The 17938-nt window shown below is 38.3% G+C and overlaps 1 protein-coding gene across 42 annotated transcripts in view; it reads right to left on the bottom strand.

The window, feature by feature from the left end:
- The window catches only part of RIMS2 (regulating synaptic membrane exocytosis 2), a 496337-nt gene that overhangs the window by 257698 nt on the left and 220701 nt on the right, over positions 1 to 17938 (bottom strand). For all 42 annotated transcript variants that reach the window (XM_075728355.1, XM_075704496.1, XM_075728363.1 and 39 more), the window contains one exon: positions 16242 to 17167. In XM_075728355.1, the coding sequence (XP_075584470.1) occupies positions 16242 to 17167 (926 nt within the window). The remainder of the gene's footprint in view (positions 1 to 16241; positions 17168 to 17938) is intronic.

Below are 17938 nucleotides of genomic sequence, written 5' to 3'. Positions count from 1 at the left end.
TATACTCTGATAAGGACCATGTCATATTGAACAGGAGAGACAGTTTCTATGGCTTGCTATTGCCATAGAAATCACTTAATAACACTGTTTAGTGTATCTGTATCAGAGGCCTTGACTGTAGGAATTTACTCAAGCAACAATACTTTTACAAATCAAAATAAATTAGGATAATGAGCTTAAGTAAATTGCAGAAAGTACTATCTGAACAATATTTAACATATTATAATTCTCCCCAACCAATATAAGGAGTAGCTCAGTTTCAGCATGGATCTGGGATGATCTGTTCCATATGGAACAAATTATTAACACATGGTTTTGGCTGAAAAAGGTGCTGCTTGAAAGGGTATGACACTATTTTCCTTTAATACAACAAGAATTTAATATAGAGCTTTCACTCAAATCTCTTTAATTATTTGGTATAACTGTTAAAAACTTCTTGTTTGGAGCATATTCCAACTTGTCAGAAAGGATCTACCATCAACTGTGCAGACAGAGGAAAAAGCGTTTAACTTCTCTTGCAGTGTTATGGGTGAATGAATCTCGTTTGTCTCTGCATATTTCTTCCTTCCTCAGCCTTGGCTTCCCCTTGAGCAAGAGGCATTTTGAATATTGTAACAATTCCTAATATGAAAAAAACGTATAGCAAGGGCTGGAATCAGGTAAAAGAAACACTTGTTCAAGACCACTAAGGAAATGGGGCCTTGCACGAGTAGACTTATTGTAGAAACCCTGGACCAGCTGTTCAGTTCAGATCTCCATAACTATAGCGACAGTAATGGAGTTGAATACCTAGGTAAACAAAATATTTCTTTTTCTCTTCTTGAGAACAGAACAGTTAGGAGAAACAGCAAGGCAGCAGGCTAAAGGTCTGTTCTAGTTTAAAAAACAAAGTATTTGAGAAATGCAGAGCACGTAGGATAAAAGAGAGGACTACATAAATAATGGATTTATGTACTTGCAGAATATCACAATAAGCTAATTTTAACAAAAAATGTTATCACTTGTGTTCAGCTATATTCTCTAGACGTCAAATCTTCTTGGTGTTAGTATTCAAATAACAATAATAATGAAAACCCACACAGGGAAAAGAACATGAAACGCAGATGCAGTTGTAAGATCAAGTGCTCAAAAAACTGGGAAATGGCACAGTTAATACTACCAATCCCAGTCTCATTACCAGCTCCAGATTCCCACTGGCTAGCACTAGTCTTCCCCTCTTCCTCCCCTCTCAGGTCCCCAGCCCCAGTCTGCAGCAGCCCCCTCTCGCTCCCACAGGCTTCTGTCTCACCCATCTACTCCCAGGGATAGTTTCTCCATCTCCACCTCCACCTCCATCTCCATCTCCTGTTTCTGCCACAGAATTCTTGTCCCAGTTTAGTGGTTTTCCTCCTGAAATTACCTTTAGTCCACTTTGTAAGTCATCTGTTTTTCCTTCCTGGGGTCAGCAGGATGTGGAAGATATGTCAAGAATACAAAATATACAGTCTTTCTTTTGTACTCCTGTACTGCCTTGTTTCAGAACAGTTACAGGGAAAAAATTGTCTTGTGTCTATGAGTACCCAAGAAAAAACAGTTAATAATTCCTTAGGAAAGGTCCCTCTATATTGTGGTTATACACAGGAGCTTAAACGAGTTCACTAGAGCCATAGATATTAGCAACTGAATACTAACAATTCTCTCCTAAGCCTACGTGAACTGTGATTTTTGTTCAGAGGCTTATAACGCAGCCAACTCTGTGCCAGTTTTCATAGTGACGTGAAATGCACACCCCCAGAATGAAGGTGATACACCACTGCAAATTAGTGTCTTAAGTGTTTTAACATGGACAAAACAGACATTTTCCTCTAAATGGTTGAACTACTTTTTCTGAATTGTTATGGTTTTTTTTTTAAATCAGCCTGCAGCACAAATCCAGCGAGGAAAACTGCAGCACGAACAGGCAAGTCTCACTGAGATAGAAACTACAGATAAAACAATCTCCAGGTAGGAGGTCTGAGGAAGTCTTAATGTAAGGCAGTGCTATGACCTGTTTTTTACAAATGGCCCAGGTGACCTGCAACTGTTATCTATAACTAGCAACCATATTATATAATTACAATGTAGTTTCATAGTACTTCTTACAGCGCATTTTACCGTTGTCAATAAAAAGCCAACTTTAGCTTCACCCAGCTCTGTAAAATGCTCAGTGCTGTGTATCTGTGCAGAGTCACTGAAGGTCACTGCCTCCACGGGGTGATGGGGTTTCACACTCACACCACACAAATGGCTCAGAGAGGCAGGGCACTCTCTACAAAGTTTCTTTCCAGATATTTAAAAAGAACAAAGCTGTTGACTAAGCACTCTCTGCTCTCATTGAATTTCATAGCCACACTGAGACTTTAGCACTTCGGAAAAATAAAGCTTTTATCTTCCAGCGCAATGCACGTTGTCTAGTCATCTGATCTACTGTGAAGTGGATACAAGGAAGGCGTTAATGCTAGCAAATCAGAATGGTAATGTCTTACACCCACTTTTCAGTCACTTTGTACAGATAGGAAGGGAGTGGAGCAACAGAAAATCAGGCTCATAGAATGCTGGATGGGAATAATGTCAAGATGCCTTCTTGTATATTTATTTTTACTGCATTTTTCCTTTCTTACAGAAAACTATTAGTGAAAAAGGCGACAGCATTTTGAGCATATGATACATTCTTCTGGTACAGTTTGCCATAACCATGTATCTTTGTGAGCTTAACCTATAGCAGTAACACAAAGTATTGCCATTTTTATAGATGCTTTTTCTCATCTTACAAAGGTGCCATAACAGATTCTCTAAGCTTACTGCTTAGAGAAGTCATCTTCTTCCAGAGGCCAAGGCTGAAAAGCCGCTTATCTCACAGGGTATCTGTACACCAGTAGTCAGCCTCTGTAGTAATGAGGACGTAGGCATAGCAGCTCAGCACAGGCTCCTCACCTGAATATTTACCAAGCGTCTCAGCCGTTAGCATTCGCTGCAGCTCCAATGCTATCAGTACTTTAACTATCACCCTCAAAAACAGTTCTCATCTGTCAAGATGAGCTGCAGTCACACTCCGGACTGCAGTGCAGCCCTATCTTTAGATAAGATACGTGGTTTCAATTTCAGGAAAATAGGAATTCCAAAAGGCTCTCAGCTACTCTATCACCTCTCAAGATGTCACATGCATCACCCTTTAAAATTTGCATGTTTTTCTTTTGTGACAGTTCTGGTAACAGCGCAAAATGCCATGGTAATTCTTCAGCTTACTACGGTGAAAGAAAAGTGTTCATTTGTTGTGAAGGTTTCGTTTCGTACCAGTATAGTGACCTAAACTGACTCACTAAAAGTCAGGTAAATATTGGATTTGGTCCAGATTAGCAAGCATGCGAGAGGAGGAGGAATGGGACTTTCATTCAAGATGGCAACGAGCTGCTGGCTCACCACAGCGCGCCTTACTGAACCACGCTTCAAGACAAAACCTCGTGCTCTCTGCTGCTCACTGCTTAAAGTGAGACACTAGCATTTTACGTCTTCTCAGCTTTTAACAAGGTCTTTAAATTGGTTCAGCCGCTCTGTTGGCCTTAGTTACCATGATAATTTCATACTTTTACAACGAAATTCCTGCTTTTGAATGGATTTATCTTTTCTTGCAATACTGCATACACAAAACAAATAGCAGAAAGCCTGCTGCAGCTCACCTCAGTTATACTGAATTACATCTATGAAGATTTCAACTACTGACCAGCCTTGGCTTTTGTAAAGGATCATAGTGATTGATATGACGCAATGGATTACGTATGTCTGAAAACAAGGAACTTGCAGCCTCATAAATATATCTTCTACCCTGAAGAGACAATAGCAGCCTTTTAAATTGCTCTCACATGATTAGTCTGAGGTTAAAACTTAATTCTGGTGGCCTTCATCAGTCAAACCCTTTCAAGGACAAATTCAATTCCTTCAACTTATCAATATGCTAGCTTAAAAGAATGCTTTTTGTTGTAATTTTCTTTTTTAAAGTGTACTAGAATTGCAGGACGAAAACAAAACACAAAGATTTTCAAAGGAACTCAGCTCTTAGAAACTCTCAGTATGAAGAGATTTTCAGAACTGAGCTTAGTAAGATTTTTAAATCCAAACTATAATATGCAGAATAAATGTTAAAATTCTTAAACATTATAACGTGATGAAAAATACTGCATGCAGTCACTTCTTAGATAAGGCATCATGTCGTACCTAGACATCCCGTGTAGTATGTCACAAGACAAGCCTTTCCTTGTTATTACAGATATATATAAAAATGGCCTATAAATATGCATATCAGTAAACAGTCATGGAGATCTGTGATTAAAACCTTTATTTGATTCTTATAGATTATGTAACTAATGTCCATATATTTCAATTTTCCAAGTAAACAGGTTATATAACTATAGCCCTAAAAGTTATTCATAATCTAAATGTTCACAAAGGCTGAACGTATAAACACTGGAACTATTTCTTAAAGAATGTTTCTCTAGAATACCATTGATCTGAGTACACTTCCATAAGAATTGCTATCTTCAATCTGGTCTAAACTTCAGTGTGTGACACAGGTATTTTTTATGTATGTATTCATTCAGTTCATCTGTCTTTACACATCTCAAAGGAATATCTTACCATAGAGAAAATAGAGAATACTGCTGCATGAATACAAGCTATTAAGTTCACCTTTCTACTGAAAGAGATGAGACGTAAACCAGAACCTGCATCACCACACACCCTTCTTTCACAGTCTACATCTCCATGTTCATAAATGCTACTCAAACTTTCCTTTACAAATTACTTAATCAACAAGGTGAAATGGAAAATCAGATATGTGACTTCCCATAGTACATGTGACAAGTTAGCAAGTTAAATATTAACTGAATAAACTGGTTTAAATGTCTCTTCAAGTCTGAAAGCCTGTGAGTACTGCAGCATGATCAGTCAAATCATTGCCTAAACTACATGGCTTCTAGAGAGAGGGAAGGAAAAAGAATGTACGAGAAAGATTAAAAATCCAGTAAAGGGAAAAAGCACCACTGAATAACATAAAGATTTTGATAGGTTATACAAAGCAAGAGCAGGCTGCTGTGTAAGTAATGGCAATCTTTCCACAAGAAACCGAGTCAAATTTTTATGTCATGTCTCTCCATTTTTCCCTCTCTCTTTTATCCTGTAATGGTTCTTTTAACATGTAACAATGCCCAACCATAATCATTTAGTAGTTAGGACCAAAAGACTGCAGACTTGCTTTGTCCTCAACACATCTGGATGTTCTCAGATGTAAATATTTTAACAGTAGAACATGATACATTTTATAGGAAATATTTTCAGAAATAAATTATATTTTTCAAATGTTTTCACATTTCAAAGCCAGGTAAAGAACTTTATGACTAAAAAAGTGATGATTTATAGCCAAGAAAAAACAATACTGGGCTAAACATTATTCTTGGTTTCTCCATGCAGTAATCTTTAACCTTTCCACGACAAATAGGATTAGTTCAGTAGAAAAGGTGAAAATGTTAGCATATATTTAGCATAAAACTTCATTCCTAGGAGAGATGTAGGTACTTTGTATCCCAAGGCAAAATAAATTTCTCAGTGCAATTTTACAACAGAACTACTGAGCACCAATTTGATAGACTGCAATTACCCAATTTTCTTCAACAAGTTTTATTTTTTTCTCAATTATCAGAAAAGTCATTATCATTACATCACATTTTTTCTATCTTGCCCCTAAAATTAGGATTTTAATATCAAAACAGCGGACCATCACAGGAGAAATGCATTAATGATCCTTTGAAATTAACGAAAGACACTAAAAACCTTCAAAACACATTTATAGGGTTTCAAATATATTTTCAAGAAAATATTGCTGTTGGAAAAAGTTGGCTAGAATTTTCACAAATAGTGTGAAATTTGGTTCCTAAATCAGTAATGAGATTCCTACGCAGGTGGCCTGATTTTCAAAGGCACTCATCATTCGGCAGGTCAATTTTCACTGGGGGGGGCGGTGGGGAGATGCAGAGTTTCATCCTTTTGAAAATCTTGGCCACCTCCTCAGGGCTCTGACTGAGAAGTGAGGACAGATTTCTGCAGGACTGTAGCTGTGAGAGTTCCTGCCCTAAGCTGCCTGGCTCACCCCTCATGCTTGCGCTATTGTCTTTATCACAGGACCAGCTCCAATGTTATACAGCAGCCCCTGAACAGCTGTAGTTGAACTTAGAATCAGACCCATTAAAGGACACAGAAATTAGTGCCACTTTACCTAGGTTATTCATGCCAAGTATTTCTGGTGCCTAGATTGTCAATTGCAATGGATGAGACATGGATGGGGAGAGAACTGGGAAAAGATGGAAAGGATATGCTTCCTTCTGGCAAACATATGCTTCCAGCTCTCACCTTTGACAATATTCAATTTAATCTCAAGCAGCTTCTGTGACTAACTCCAGGTCTGGATGGCACATTTGGGGAAGCTTGGGGCAACAAGGCAGAAGGACAGAGCATCCTAGGAACCCAGCTTTCAGGTGAATGATACATATACATCCCATTCTGCTTATTCCCCCTCCACTTCTGTTTCTCTACCTCTTCCCTTCTGATTATCCTATCCTTGATGAAATACACATAAAAATAACAGCAGAACAAGAAAGATGCTTACATTTTTAAAGAAAAAAAGCATACCATACTATTGATAGAATACTCCCAACTAAATAATTATTTTTTTAATTAAGTAGGTAAAATTATTTAACAATGGCCCTTTTGGTTTCTGGCAGTTAATTGGGGAAGTAGCAAAATTACCTGCAAAATAAGTTTAAATATGTCATAAGAAAGCACTAACATAATTTAAAATTACACTGAGTCTAATCCAGTCATTAGATCTGTGACTGACAGATAGGTTTGAGTGTTTTGTTTTACTAGAAGAATGATTTCATCAAAGTGTGAAGAAAATTATAATTTGAAAAATATATTCTCTGTGTATTCTGGAGACATGACGTCATTTTTGTGCTGTCCTTATTTCTGTTTGCTGGGATTCCTCTGTGAAAAGACTACAAACATCACAGTACGTAGCTAAACATTCTGAAAGCTTCAGTGAAAAATTCCATGATGGCTTTTTATTCCATCATGGCATTACAGAACTGAAACGTTTTACACAGAATCCAGCAGGTCTTCATTTTGGCTTATCTCTGCCAAAGCTATATGAATTAAGAACACTTATTTCTGATGCAAGACTTGAATGACAAGTCCCAAGTTTCTAACTTAGTTAAACTGAAACTTTTATTAGAAATAAGTGGACCAGGTTGGATAAGATAAGTAGGAAGCCTTGCATTTCTTAGGATGAACCCCTTTCCAGGCATGTTTAGACAGTAATTTCTTTCATTGCTGTTAAAAATAAAAGGCTAATGAATATTTACTGAGTTTATTCAGCAAATATTCCAGCTGCCAAGATGTGAAAGGATAATGGGAAATTATTCTTAAACTATAAGAGAAGTTTCTTTTGTTTTCTACATAAATTTGAAAAAGATAAAGTGCTCGGAGAAAGCAGTAATGCTTTTTATGATCCTTTTAAGACTGGTCACCCAGACAACTCAGTGGCTTACAGTTTCAACTGAAAAAGAAAAAGAAACATCTTTACCTTCAGAATAGAAAATTTTGACAATTTCCAGGGCAAAATACATGTTGTAGTTAGTGTTAAAAATATAGAGTTAAACTGAACACAAATTCCAATGATAGGAATTTTCCCTAAGTTAAAAATATTAAAAATCATGTTGTCCTATTAATAATCGACTTAATCGCATCTGGAAGCATAAATAACTACAACTAATGCACTAAAATACTTTAATAATAACTCATAGTTCTTCCATTGCATCATATCAGGAGACAATTAATCCAGTGCCCGCACAACACTTCTGCTATAGCTGTAGTTCCAGCAAAGTCCCAGAGTAAAAAAAAAATATGATTAAAGAATTACAGTTTTAATGGTTTGTGTACATTTGCATATAGAAGGTTTTAGTCAAGGTTTTAATCAATAAAACTGAGTATTAGACTTTTTTGTTGGAAGCAAAGTGCTATGAAATTATTCATGTTCATTTACTTATGAGAAAACATTCTGTCTTCTCTGACTATTTTATGAAAATATTCCTTCTTCCTTACTTCAGCAAATCCCTATCTATCCTCAGATTCTGATAAGGCATAATCAGTTACACACCATCTTTTCAGCATGCATTATAATATCTAAGAAGACATTCAGTATCATTTTATCAAGAAACTTCAAATGTTAATATTTACCATCTTTTGCCTAATTAGTGTTACGCCACAAAAGTTTCCTGGCTTGATGCAGTGTGTACCTGCCTGAATGCTTCTGCCAGCAGAGCGAAAGGAGTGATATAAGGATGTGAATATGCAGCCAAGAATTGGGAAAAGGCAGGGCTCTTTCTGTGAAGGATATTATTGGCTTATGCCAAGCTTAAGTGACTGCAAATTTAAATTATTATATAGTAGGCTCCTCTAAATGCTGCAGAAGATCACATCCCTTCCTTTTATCATCTAAGGAACATAGAAGTGTCTAAGCAGGAGAAGGTTTAGCAAAAATATAAAAAAAGCATTCTTTACTGTTAGAAATCTCTGCAACTTTAAACATTCTAGTTCTGTTATCATTTATGCATCTATGAAAAATATTTTTGTAGGAAAACCCTATTGTAGCCAATACTAATATTTGAAAGTAGTAAGATACTTCTTATTCAATGTTGTAAGAAGTACTTTAAAAGCAGTGATTTTTTTATTGCTTAAACGTATAAGGAGAAAAGTGTAATATTTCTTGTCTCTCAATATTTCTTGTCTTTTCACTTAAAATAGAGGCAGTTAGTAGGAAAAAGCTGAAAAAAAAAGAAAAAAAGAAGAAATAGAAAAATAGAATTCTGAATTTCCAGTCAAACCCTTTATACATTAAAACCACATTTACCTTACATAAGATGTAGAGGTCTCTATGGTAAAAAATATTTCTTTATAAATGCAAAACACAATCTCTTACTCTGCAATATTAAGATAAATCATAAGAAGAAATTTTGTGACTTCCTCAAATCTGGCTTTTAATAAAACATGTCAAACATTTCAGTATTTTAAATAATCAATTATTCTCCTTATGACCATTCAAAATTTCATACTTTGACTTCTAAGATATGTCAATAATGAAACTGTGTGGAATTTCAAAGCCTCTTGTGTTCAAGGCAAGTGCTGCAGCTCAGTGCTGAAATTTTGCCTTCTAGTATAATTTGTTCCTGAGAAGTTAGACTTTCAGGAACTCTCTAACCTGAATGAAGCAAATTTTAGAAACAATGACCTCATTCTGATCTAATTTAGCTCAGTGTAACTTTGAAGCCAAAGTTGTTGAAGATGTATGAAACTGGCACAAGTAGGATTGAAAACAGGTCCCTTATCTCTTAGAATTTAGAAGTGAGAGCACTGTGACGGTTGGCATCTCTGCTCATGTAAGATGTGCACTGTTCTTGCAGTAGCACTCAGAAAGTGTGCTTTCTGCTCCTCACACCATGAGCTACCACACATTTTTAACTTGTGACAAGTATATTGTTTCCAAATAGACTTTATTCTCTGTCAAAAATTAAACTGTATATCTACCAGATTGGTTTCAATATTGCAATAAAGAAGTAGGTCCTGTAAGCTGTTCCAGATATGGAACAGGACCTTTTTAACTTTTATAATGAAAAAGTGCAGTTATTCATATGTTTGTAAGTGACCATAACACAGCCAAGGCAAGGTTATATATCCATGTTTTCAATGCACTTAGCGACAAAGAACAGCGTATTAACCCCGTGTCCTGCACACGCACATTTCTGCTCACACAGCCTGCGTTCTGCACCTTTCAATCAACAACACAGGGATGTTGAAGTATGTAAGATCACTGGAGCCTATCTATCCACATGTTATGTTGGGGGTGTTTGTCGACAGCCAGCTGAGTATGAGCCAGCCATGTGCCCAGGTGGCCCAGAAAGCCAACAGCATCCTGGCTTGTATCAGACATAGGGTGGCCAGCAGGACTAGGGAAGTGATCATCACCCTGTATTCAGCACTGGTGAGGCCACACCTGGAATACTGTGTCCAGTTTTGGGCCCCTCACTACAAGAAAGACATTGAGGTGCTGGAGCGTGTTCAGAGAAGGGCAAAAAGGCTGGTGAAAGGTCTGGAGCACAGGCCTTATGAGGAGCGGCTGAGGGAACTGGGGTTGTTTAGCCTGGAGAAAAGGGGGCTGAGGGGACACCTTATAGCTCTCTACAAGTACCTCAAAGGAGGTTGTAGAGAGGTGGATGTCAGTCTCTTCTCCCAAGTGAGAAGCGATAGGACAAGAGGAAACAGCCTCAAGTTCTGCCAGGGGAGGTTTAGATTGGATATTAGGAAAAATTTCTTCACTGAAAGGGTTATCAAGCACTGGAACAGGCTGCCCAGGGAAGTGGCTGAGTCCCCATCCCTGGAGGTATTTAAAAGACATGTAGATGTGGTGCTTAGGGACATGGTTTAGTGGTGGATTTGGCAGTGCTAGGTTAATGGTTGGACTTGACGTTCTTGAAGGTCTTTTCCAACCTAAATTATTCTATGATTCTACACATACAAGTTTCTTTGATAATAAAAATGGGCATCCATCTAGCTATCATGTTTTAATAAAAGAACAGTGAAAGCAAACACTAAACTTAAGACCTGTACCTCTAACAAAACACAGACACATTTGCCTTTCCCACCACAGATTCCACCCACATCAGATGTCAGCCACCGTCTGCGCAAACAGATACCTCTCGCAGGCTGCTCTGGAAGGTAGCTAGGAGCACGGTATGTGCATATGCCTGAACTGTTTACCACCATTGGAAAATCTACTATGTCCTACTTTGTATTTAGAGCAAATTAGAGCAGTATTTAGAGTCATCACATGCCTAGATTTCCTTGAATGAATTATCTTCTTCCACGTACAGATTGCATCTTGCTGGAACCCTGGAGTTTGAGAGATTTGTAAAGAACTGTAGGACATCTGGGACCCTCAAATGTTTGGGGAAGGAGCAGAAGGTACCCCAGCTCCAAGGCAGGTCGCCTCTCCATTGCTTATGTTCTGAGTGGGGCTACAACAGCCCCAGGGACAACTGGCTTTCCTGAGCCAGTCTCTTGCTGTGGCAAGTCTCTTCAGACTGGCACTTTGGCAGACCGCAGGTGTGACAGTATTGCCACAAGGAATATATGGGCAGTGGTACTGTTTGGTTTTCTAACTCTCCCTGGACAGCCTGTAGCCATACAGAACAAGCCTATAGCACTCTGCTTCACATCTGCTTCATGCTGGCTGACAAATTATGGGGGCCCTTTCAAACCTGCCTTAAGGCCTATTCCTTACAATTGCACTGACAAACATCTAACTGAAAATGCAAGTAAAAAAATACTTTATTACTCCCTCACAATAGAAGACACTTAAATTGGACAAGCAATGGAGACAGCTTGGCCTAACACCACAAAAAAACATAGCTTCATTTGAGGCTTTGTAGGCGACATGGTTCAATGTTCACTTTACTGCAATTAACAGCACAACCATTCTTACTTCATAAACCATGTTTCTCAGAGCCTTGAAACTGAACCAAGTAAACTGAGATGGTTTTGAGAAAGAATTGGTGAACTGAAAAATCCAGAACATTTTAAAATGTCATTATGATCTTTCTGTTTACTGACTGAGGATCCATTTTACTGCCATTTAAAATTTATGATTTCATAAAAGCACTGGCATTTCAAGAACTGTTTTTTTCTCTAATGTTTTAAGCAATTTTGTTCTTTTGTTACTAGGGAAAATAGAAATATACCTAATATTTTGGTCCAAAACATATTGTCACCTTCTGGTTTTTTTCATCTGCAAGGTGTATTTCTTAACATAGACAGGGAATCCTGCCTTGGAGATAGAGCCTTGGACTGTCTGCTACCCTGATCTCCAGGACTGGCAACAAGTGTTGCAAATGGAGACACTGTCTTTGCAGTTTCAGAAGCATGGTACTCACAGCAAGAGTAAAGAAAGGCCCCTTAGATAACTTGGAAAAAATCTTGGGAGCTTCAGAGAATTTTGAATAGCACAGTAAGTAAGAATTGTTCATCCTATGCACAGAAAAAGGCAGAGGCCATCTGGTAAATCAGTATTCAGTTATGTCACTAAGGACAGTTTTAATGTGTATGAAGACCTGCACAAAATTCAATCTGCAAAATAGGTCTAATTCTGGCACAACCTAAGTTTCAGGTAAACGTTTATAATCTCAGTTATGCCCATTTAACACTGTTGTCACGCATTGTTTCCTGACCTTTTAAGGAATGAACTGGTCTGTCACACCACTGGCTCCTCACTATAGTCCTGAGCTTCTCACCTCGCCAAACCCCCTTCTCAGCACTTCAGGTCGATGCTGCCAGGCCCATGTCCCTTGCTCAGGGAGTCCCAGCCCCTCTTTGCCAAAGATCCCAAGCCCAGCTGAGCCCTCCTGTCCTTCTCTCTGAATGCCCTTTTCCCAGCTGCTCACCATCTCTCCCAAACTGCTGCTTCTGCTTCTCAGCCAATTTCAGAATCCTCTACCCTATCGCTCAGGAAGCTCCAGTTCTCACCTTCCCAGTTATCTTTAACAGATCTGTTTCCTTCGCTCTATCTGTTCTTCCCAAACTACAGGTCACAGATTTAGCCTATTTGATCTACCATCTTTGCTCTCCCCTCTTCTTCAGCTTCTTTCCATCTCAATCCACTGGTTTCCAGCCACCCAATGACATTTTGTTTTGCAGTTCCTAAATTTCTTCCCCTTGTCTGCTCATCCTTCTGAAGCCTCCTGATTCCCATTCCAATATGTCAGTCCTCAGCCTAGTTTATGACCCTAAACTCCTGGTCCAAATATAGCTGCATTACAAAAACTGTGCAGTATCTTAAGAATCTAGCTCTTCTCTTCTGCAGTTGAATCTCCATCTATAATGCTTCTTCACCATGCCAGTGTTTCATATTGCTGTCTACTGGGTGCCTGAGTGTTGTCTGGGTGTTCATCAGCTTTTTCTGCTCACGGTTTCCCTTGTCCCCTATAGAGAGGAAGCAGGAGCTTTCCAAAGCAATGGTTTCTCTGGCCATTACCAGAAACATGCAGAAAAATAATTTTGCCTTTTCCACTCCCTGAAAACAATCAGATTACATTTTCAAAAATCAAGGAAAAAATTACCTTAATGCAGACAGCTACTGAAATTAGATCAGACCCAAATACTTAAAGTCAGAGGCATTTAGTCATAATGGATGCTCTTCCTAGAGCTCTTAATCCAGCAGCTGGTCCATGTCTCTGTTGGACTTGTAAAATGAAATGGCTATCTTCATTTTGTATGCATATACATGTTACAACCATATATATGTATTAATGCTTTTCATTTTGGAGATAAGCTTAAAAATGCAAACTTTCAGCCCTTTTAAGAGTGTATGACTATAATTTTTCCTACATTTTCAGATAATTCACAATTTTCAGACTAGTTTTGTCAAAAACAATGTCAGGGCCTTGCAAAATCTCAGATGTAATCAGTGAACAGCTGCTCCTGCAGCTCAGGCCCAGGCTGCTCCTCACAGCTGAGCAGTTGTTAATATATATTTGCAGAATCTGTGAAAAGATATGGGTACTCCATAGAGAAGGGGATGAATAAATTATTCTCCTCTTTTGGAGAACTCATTATTACTGCATCCAAATTCTCACTCTAACATTGCCACCCTTCATCACTCCAAGGCCAAATGTTTTATATTTAGCATTATATCTTTGGCCAAACAGACTTTGTACGTGGCTTAAATGGACAGCTGAGAAATCCTCAGGCCTGGGGAGTTTCTGAAGGGCAGAAAGTGAGTAATTTGGGGGGAGGAGAAAGGAGAAACCCATTTTTATAAAGGGTGTTTAAAATCATTAATTGTATTTTATCAGTTAAGGAAATAATGTATTGCAATACAAGGCAGACTGCTGGGTTTATGTACTGGATTCCTTTTGGTGGTATTCATGAAGAAATCACTTGCTTATAGGGACTCTGAGTGCAGGCTGGTTTACATGGTAAGAGAGATTCATGAAAATAAAAAGAATGAGGTAGAACTTTGTGGGTCTACCTATAGCAGCTGTGAAGGCTTGATCCAGGTGGTGAGACCCCCTCTTCCTCTTCATCCTAGCAGATCTCTCCTCTCTTCCCTCATGCCTAGCAGAAGCCAAATCTTCCCAAATTCACTCAAACACTTTTCTGGAGCTTCTGTTCCAGGGGTTAAAGAGTGGGGGAGAAGTACAAATGGGGCTGAGGATATCATCTGATAACATGACCAGGGCTGCTGAGGCTGGCACCAACTAGCTCTGGCTCCAGGTAGAGGTGTTTCTGCTGGGATGGCTGCCTGTTCCATGCATGGTCACCGCCTCTCAACTCATCAGCAAGGGCAGAAACAGGACCCTCCAACTCAGGCTGGAAGCAGGCACAGTCAGAAGCAGTTACATACACCTCTTCCCCAGTTCAAGCAGTTGCTCTCTTCTTCTGTGAAAAGCCAAGGCTGTTCTCCACACTGGTTCCAGCCACAGGCCATCACCGGGCCATGCTGACACAGCTACACTCTATATGTCATGCAAACTGCTTACAGATTTCAGTCAAGATTAACAAAACATAAAGCATTTTTTTCCCATAAAATTTTGCAAGCTTTTTTCATTAATGTATAAAATACATGCTCAATTTAGCTTCATTCACTACCTCAGAAATTAGCACAGACATGACATTGTCATTAACTATCGTTATCAATAATAATGTTTTCTTTGACAGTTAAAATGCAAAATTATTTAAGTGAAAGCTATAATTTATGTCAGATTATTATGATGACAGAGAATCTAACACTGTTTGTATAGTATGTTTTAAATGTATGTTTTGTATGTTATGTGTACAAAAAATATCTTGTTTGTGTATTATTCTGTATACTATGTTTCCTATGCTGAATTTCATTAAATAAACACTTTGTTACCACTTCCCATATGTTGATTTGGTCTATTTTTGTCAAGTTTGCTACTAAGAACAAAATTGTGAACACCCTGAAGTTGATAGAAGTTTTTCTACTCATCAGGAAGGGTGTCAAGGTTTCATCACAGCTGTTTCATGTAAGTCCATGTAACCATGTACTTCAGGTGAAATTTCCTTCCATTCTACACTATCTTGGTCCTTATTTATCAGACCATGGTTGCTGCTATTGACTTATGAAAATTCAGAGTTATTTCACTAACTCTAATTAATTACTTCCTTCAGAACCAATTTGATAGCAATATTAATAACAAATAGTAGCAAATTTTCTAATCCAAATCCACAACAGCAGATGACCATTCATGAGAATTAGTAAGGGTTCACTAGCATAAGAATAATAACAGAAACCAGGTTATAACTATTGTACTTTACACCAACAACATACATGAAGGTAAGCGAACTAATATTATTAATTTGATTCAGTTTAAACTGATGGTCCCCAATGCTTTCATATTTAAGTTATACATTACCTTTGGATAGGTTGGGAATCATTTCAACTAATCTTAGCTTTTCTTTCTGACAATGGAGTAATTCCAACATCATGAATCCTAAAAAGCACTAAAACCAAAAAGCACCATAGCCCCACAGCAAAAAGAAATCTCCATTGGTATAAACCACATCAGTCATTTTAAATTTGTTTAAAAACTTCACTGGGTTAACTTTGTACACACAGGGTTTTTTGCAGATCAGATGCTCTTTAACCTGCAGCAGCCAGCATGAAACTGGTATAAGCTTTGTATCATGTGCTCTATTTAATTCAACAGAAATGCAGTCATGTCCCCACACTTGATCCAGATCAAATATGCACTCATTGTGATCCAGTAGTACGCAAATCTGGTATTAATGGACATGAAACCATGGCCTTATATGACATCCCAGCTTTAGACACTTTGCAGATTTAATTAACAGGTTTTTCAATAGGTATGTTTTTCCTTTAACATATCCAAATACTTCTAGTAGCTGTGATGTTCTTTTCCACGTATATCATTAAATTTAGATCTAAATAAATGAAACACAAAATCAGAAAAAAACTTGAGTCAGCTGTGAAGGGCTGAAGATATGTGGTTGCAATCAATTCTAATAGGTAAAATAAACATACAATGGAATGGAAACTAAACCATTTCTATATATTGAAACAGTCAAAAAATTAGAAATCTTACCTTTTTCACTAACACTTTCACTTTCAATCTCTACATCATCACAACTCGTATACTCCGGAGTGGATGCCAGTTCTTCTTCTGAGCTACTTAATGAAACCTGGCGCATTTTACCTCCCTTTTTCGTTTTATGGGGCTTTGGTGGTGGAGGTCTGACAGATTCAGACTGGTCTGAGCTGAGTGAATCATTCCGTAACATGGTCTCCATCTTTTCGCGTTTTGTTTTCCGTACGGCAGAATTGGGATCCAAATGGTGTTGTTTCCTTAATGAATCAGAGCGCCTCATGTCTGGTCTTTCCAGAGGAATTGGACTCCTCCTAGGTGTAGGAGGGCTATGATTTGTGGTCCTCTGACGATTGGGACTTGGTCCCTGAGCCTCTCGAGTTCTTTCCATAGAGTATGAACGTTGATTTTCCATGGCAGCCCTGCGCTCAGACACTGATCTTTGTCTTGACGGTCGTTCCATCCTCAGCATAGACATCCGAGAATCTTCCAACTCAGTATTTGCCAAAGAGACATCACTATGTCTCCGTTCATGACGTGCTCGGGACACTTCAGCATGGATACGCATTTGTTCCTCATATGGTTGTGGCTTGACTGGGTAACGAGCCAAATTAGGATCACTTCGGTATCGTGTCTGGTATTCTTCTTCCCTCCGCTGCCTTTCATATTCTTCCCTGTTTTGTGTGTCCTCCTCTTCTACCGGATACTCCTTGGAACGCCTGCGACTCCTTCTGTTGGCATCTCTATAATCACCCAGTTCAGGTTCTTCATATAACTGAGGCCCACGCTGCGACCGCCTATCTGAATAATCTGATGGTGACCTGGGCATCGCACTGTCTGATGTAGCATACTGTGAATATTCGTCTCTCTCGTCCCTTTGGTCGTATCTTCTGTTCTGTTCTCTTGATATTGATGGGCTTCTTTTCCTAAATAATCATGACAAGAAAGAAGAGAGAGAATTATGTCAATATGTCTTGTAGCACAAATATACAGTTAATGCTAATTAAATGATAGAATGATCAGCTGATGGAAAAAAAAATCCATTCATTGCATTTCTTTGTGAATATGCTCACACATTTCTGTACTAATTTGAAGAAAGCATGTCATGCTTCAAATCTGCTTATGGTGCACAATTTAAATGAAAAACAGGTTTAAAGGAAAGTGCTAATACAACATTATAAAATATAGAATACAAATACTTATGCTATGCTGTAGTCGTAACTGCTTTACAAGAACCAAAATTTTATAATCCTTTGTAATCATTTTACAGTGATATAACATCACCATATACTTCTGTTTCATAGGGTTTTATAATCACCATAGAAATTAAGGCTAGATAGATCACTCAGTTAGTTTGATCTTTTAGCAGCCATTATTGCTTAAAATCATACATTTCAGTTCCCACAAAACTATAACGTGTGCCAAGGGCAGAAAACAGGACAGACAAAGATCCAGTGGCAGCACTTGTCTAAATCAGATGAACTCAGAACATCTGAACTCAGAAAACAAAACATATTTTGTGTTGCATAAGAAGGGAAAGACCTTCAAAGTCCTACCTGTCTGACTTGACAAAAAAACCCTTCCATCCCTCTAGGGACGATAATAGTATTAGTCCAAGCATTTGAGCAACACACACCAGCCAGATACCAGAACAGGGTTCTGGTACCACAATAAGCACTGACTTTTTGTCATAGACG

This window comes from Pelecanus crispus, chromosome 2 (assembly GCF_030463565.1).
Source record: "Pelecanus crispus isolate bPelCri1 chromosome 2, bPelCri1.pri, whole genome shotgun sequence".
In the NCBI taxonomy this organism is placed as follows: Eukaryota; Metazoa; Chordata; class Aves; order Pelecaniformes; family Pelecanidae; genus Pelecanus; species Pelecanus crispus.
The sequence above is the reverse complement of the archived record's forward strand: the minus strand, read 5'-3'. Positions and strand labels throughout refer to the sequence as shown.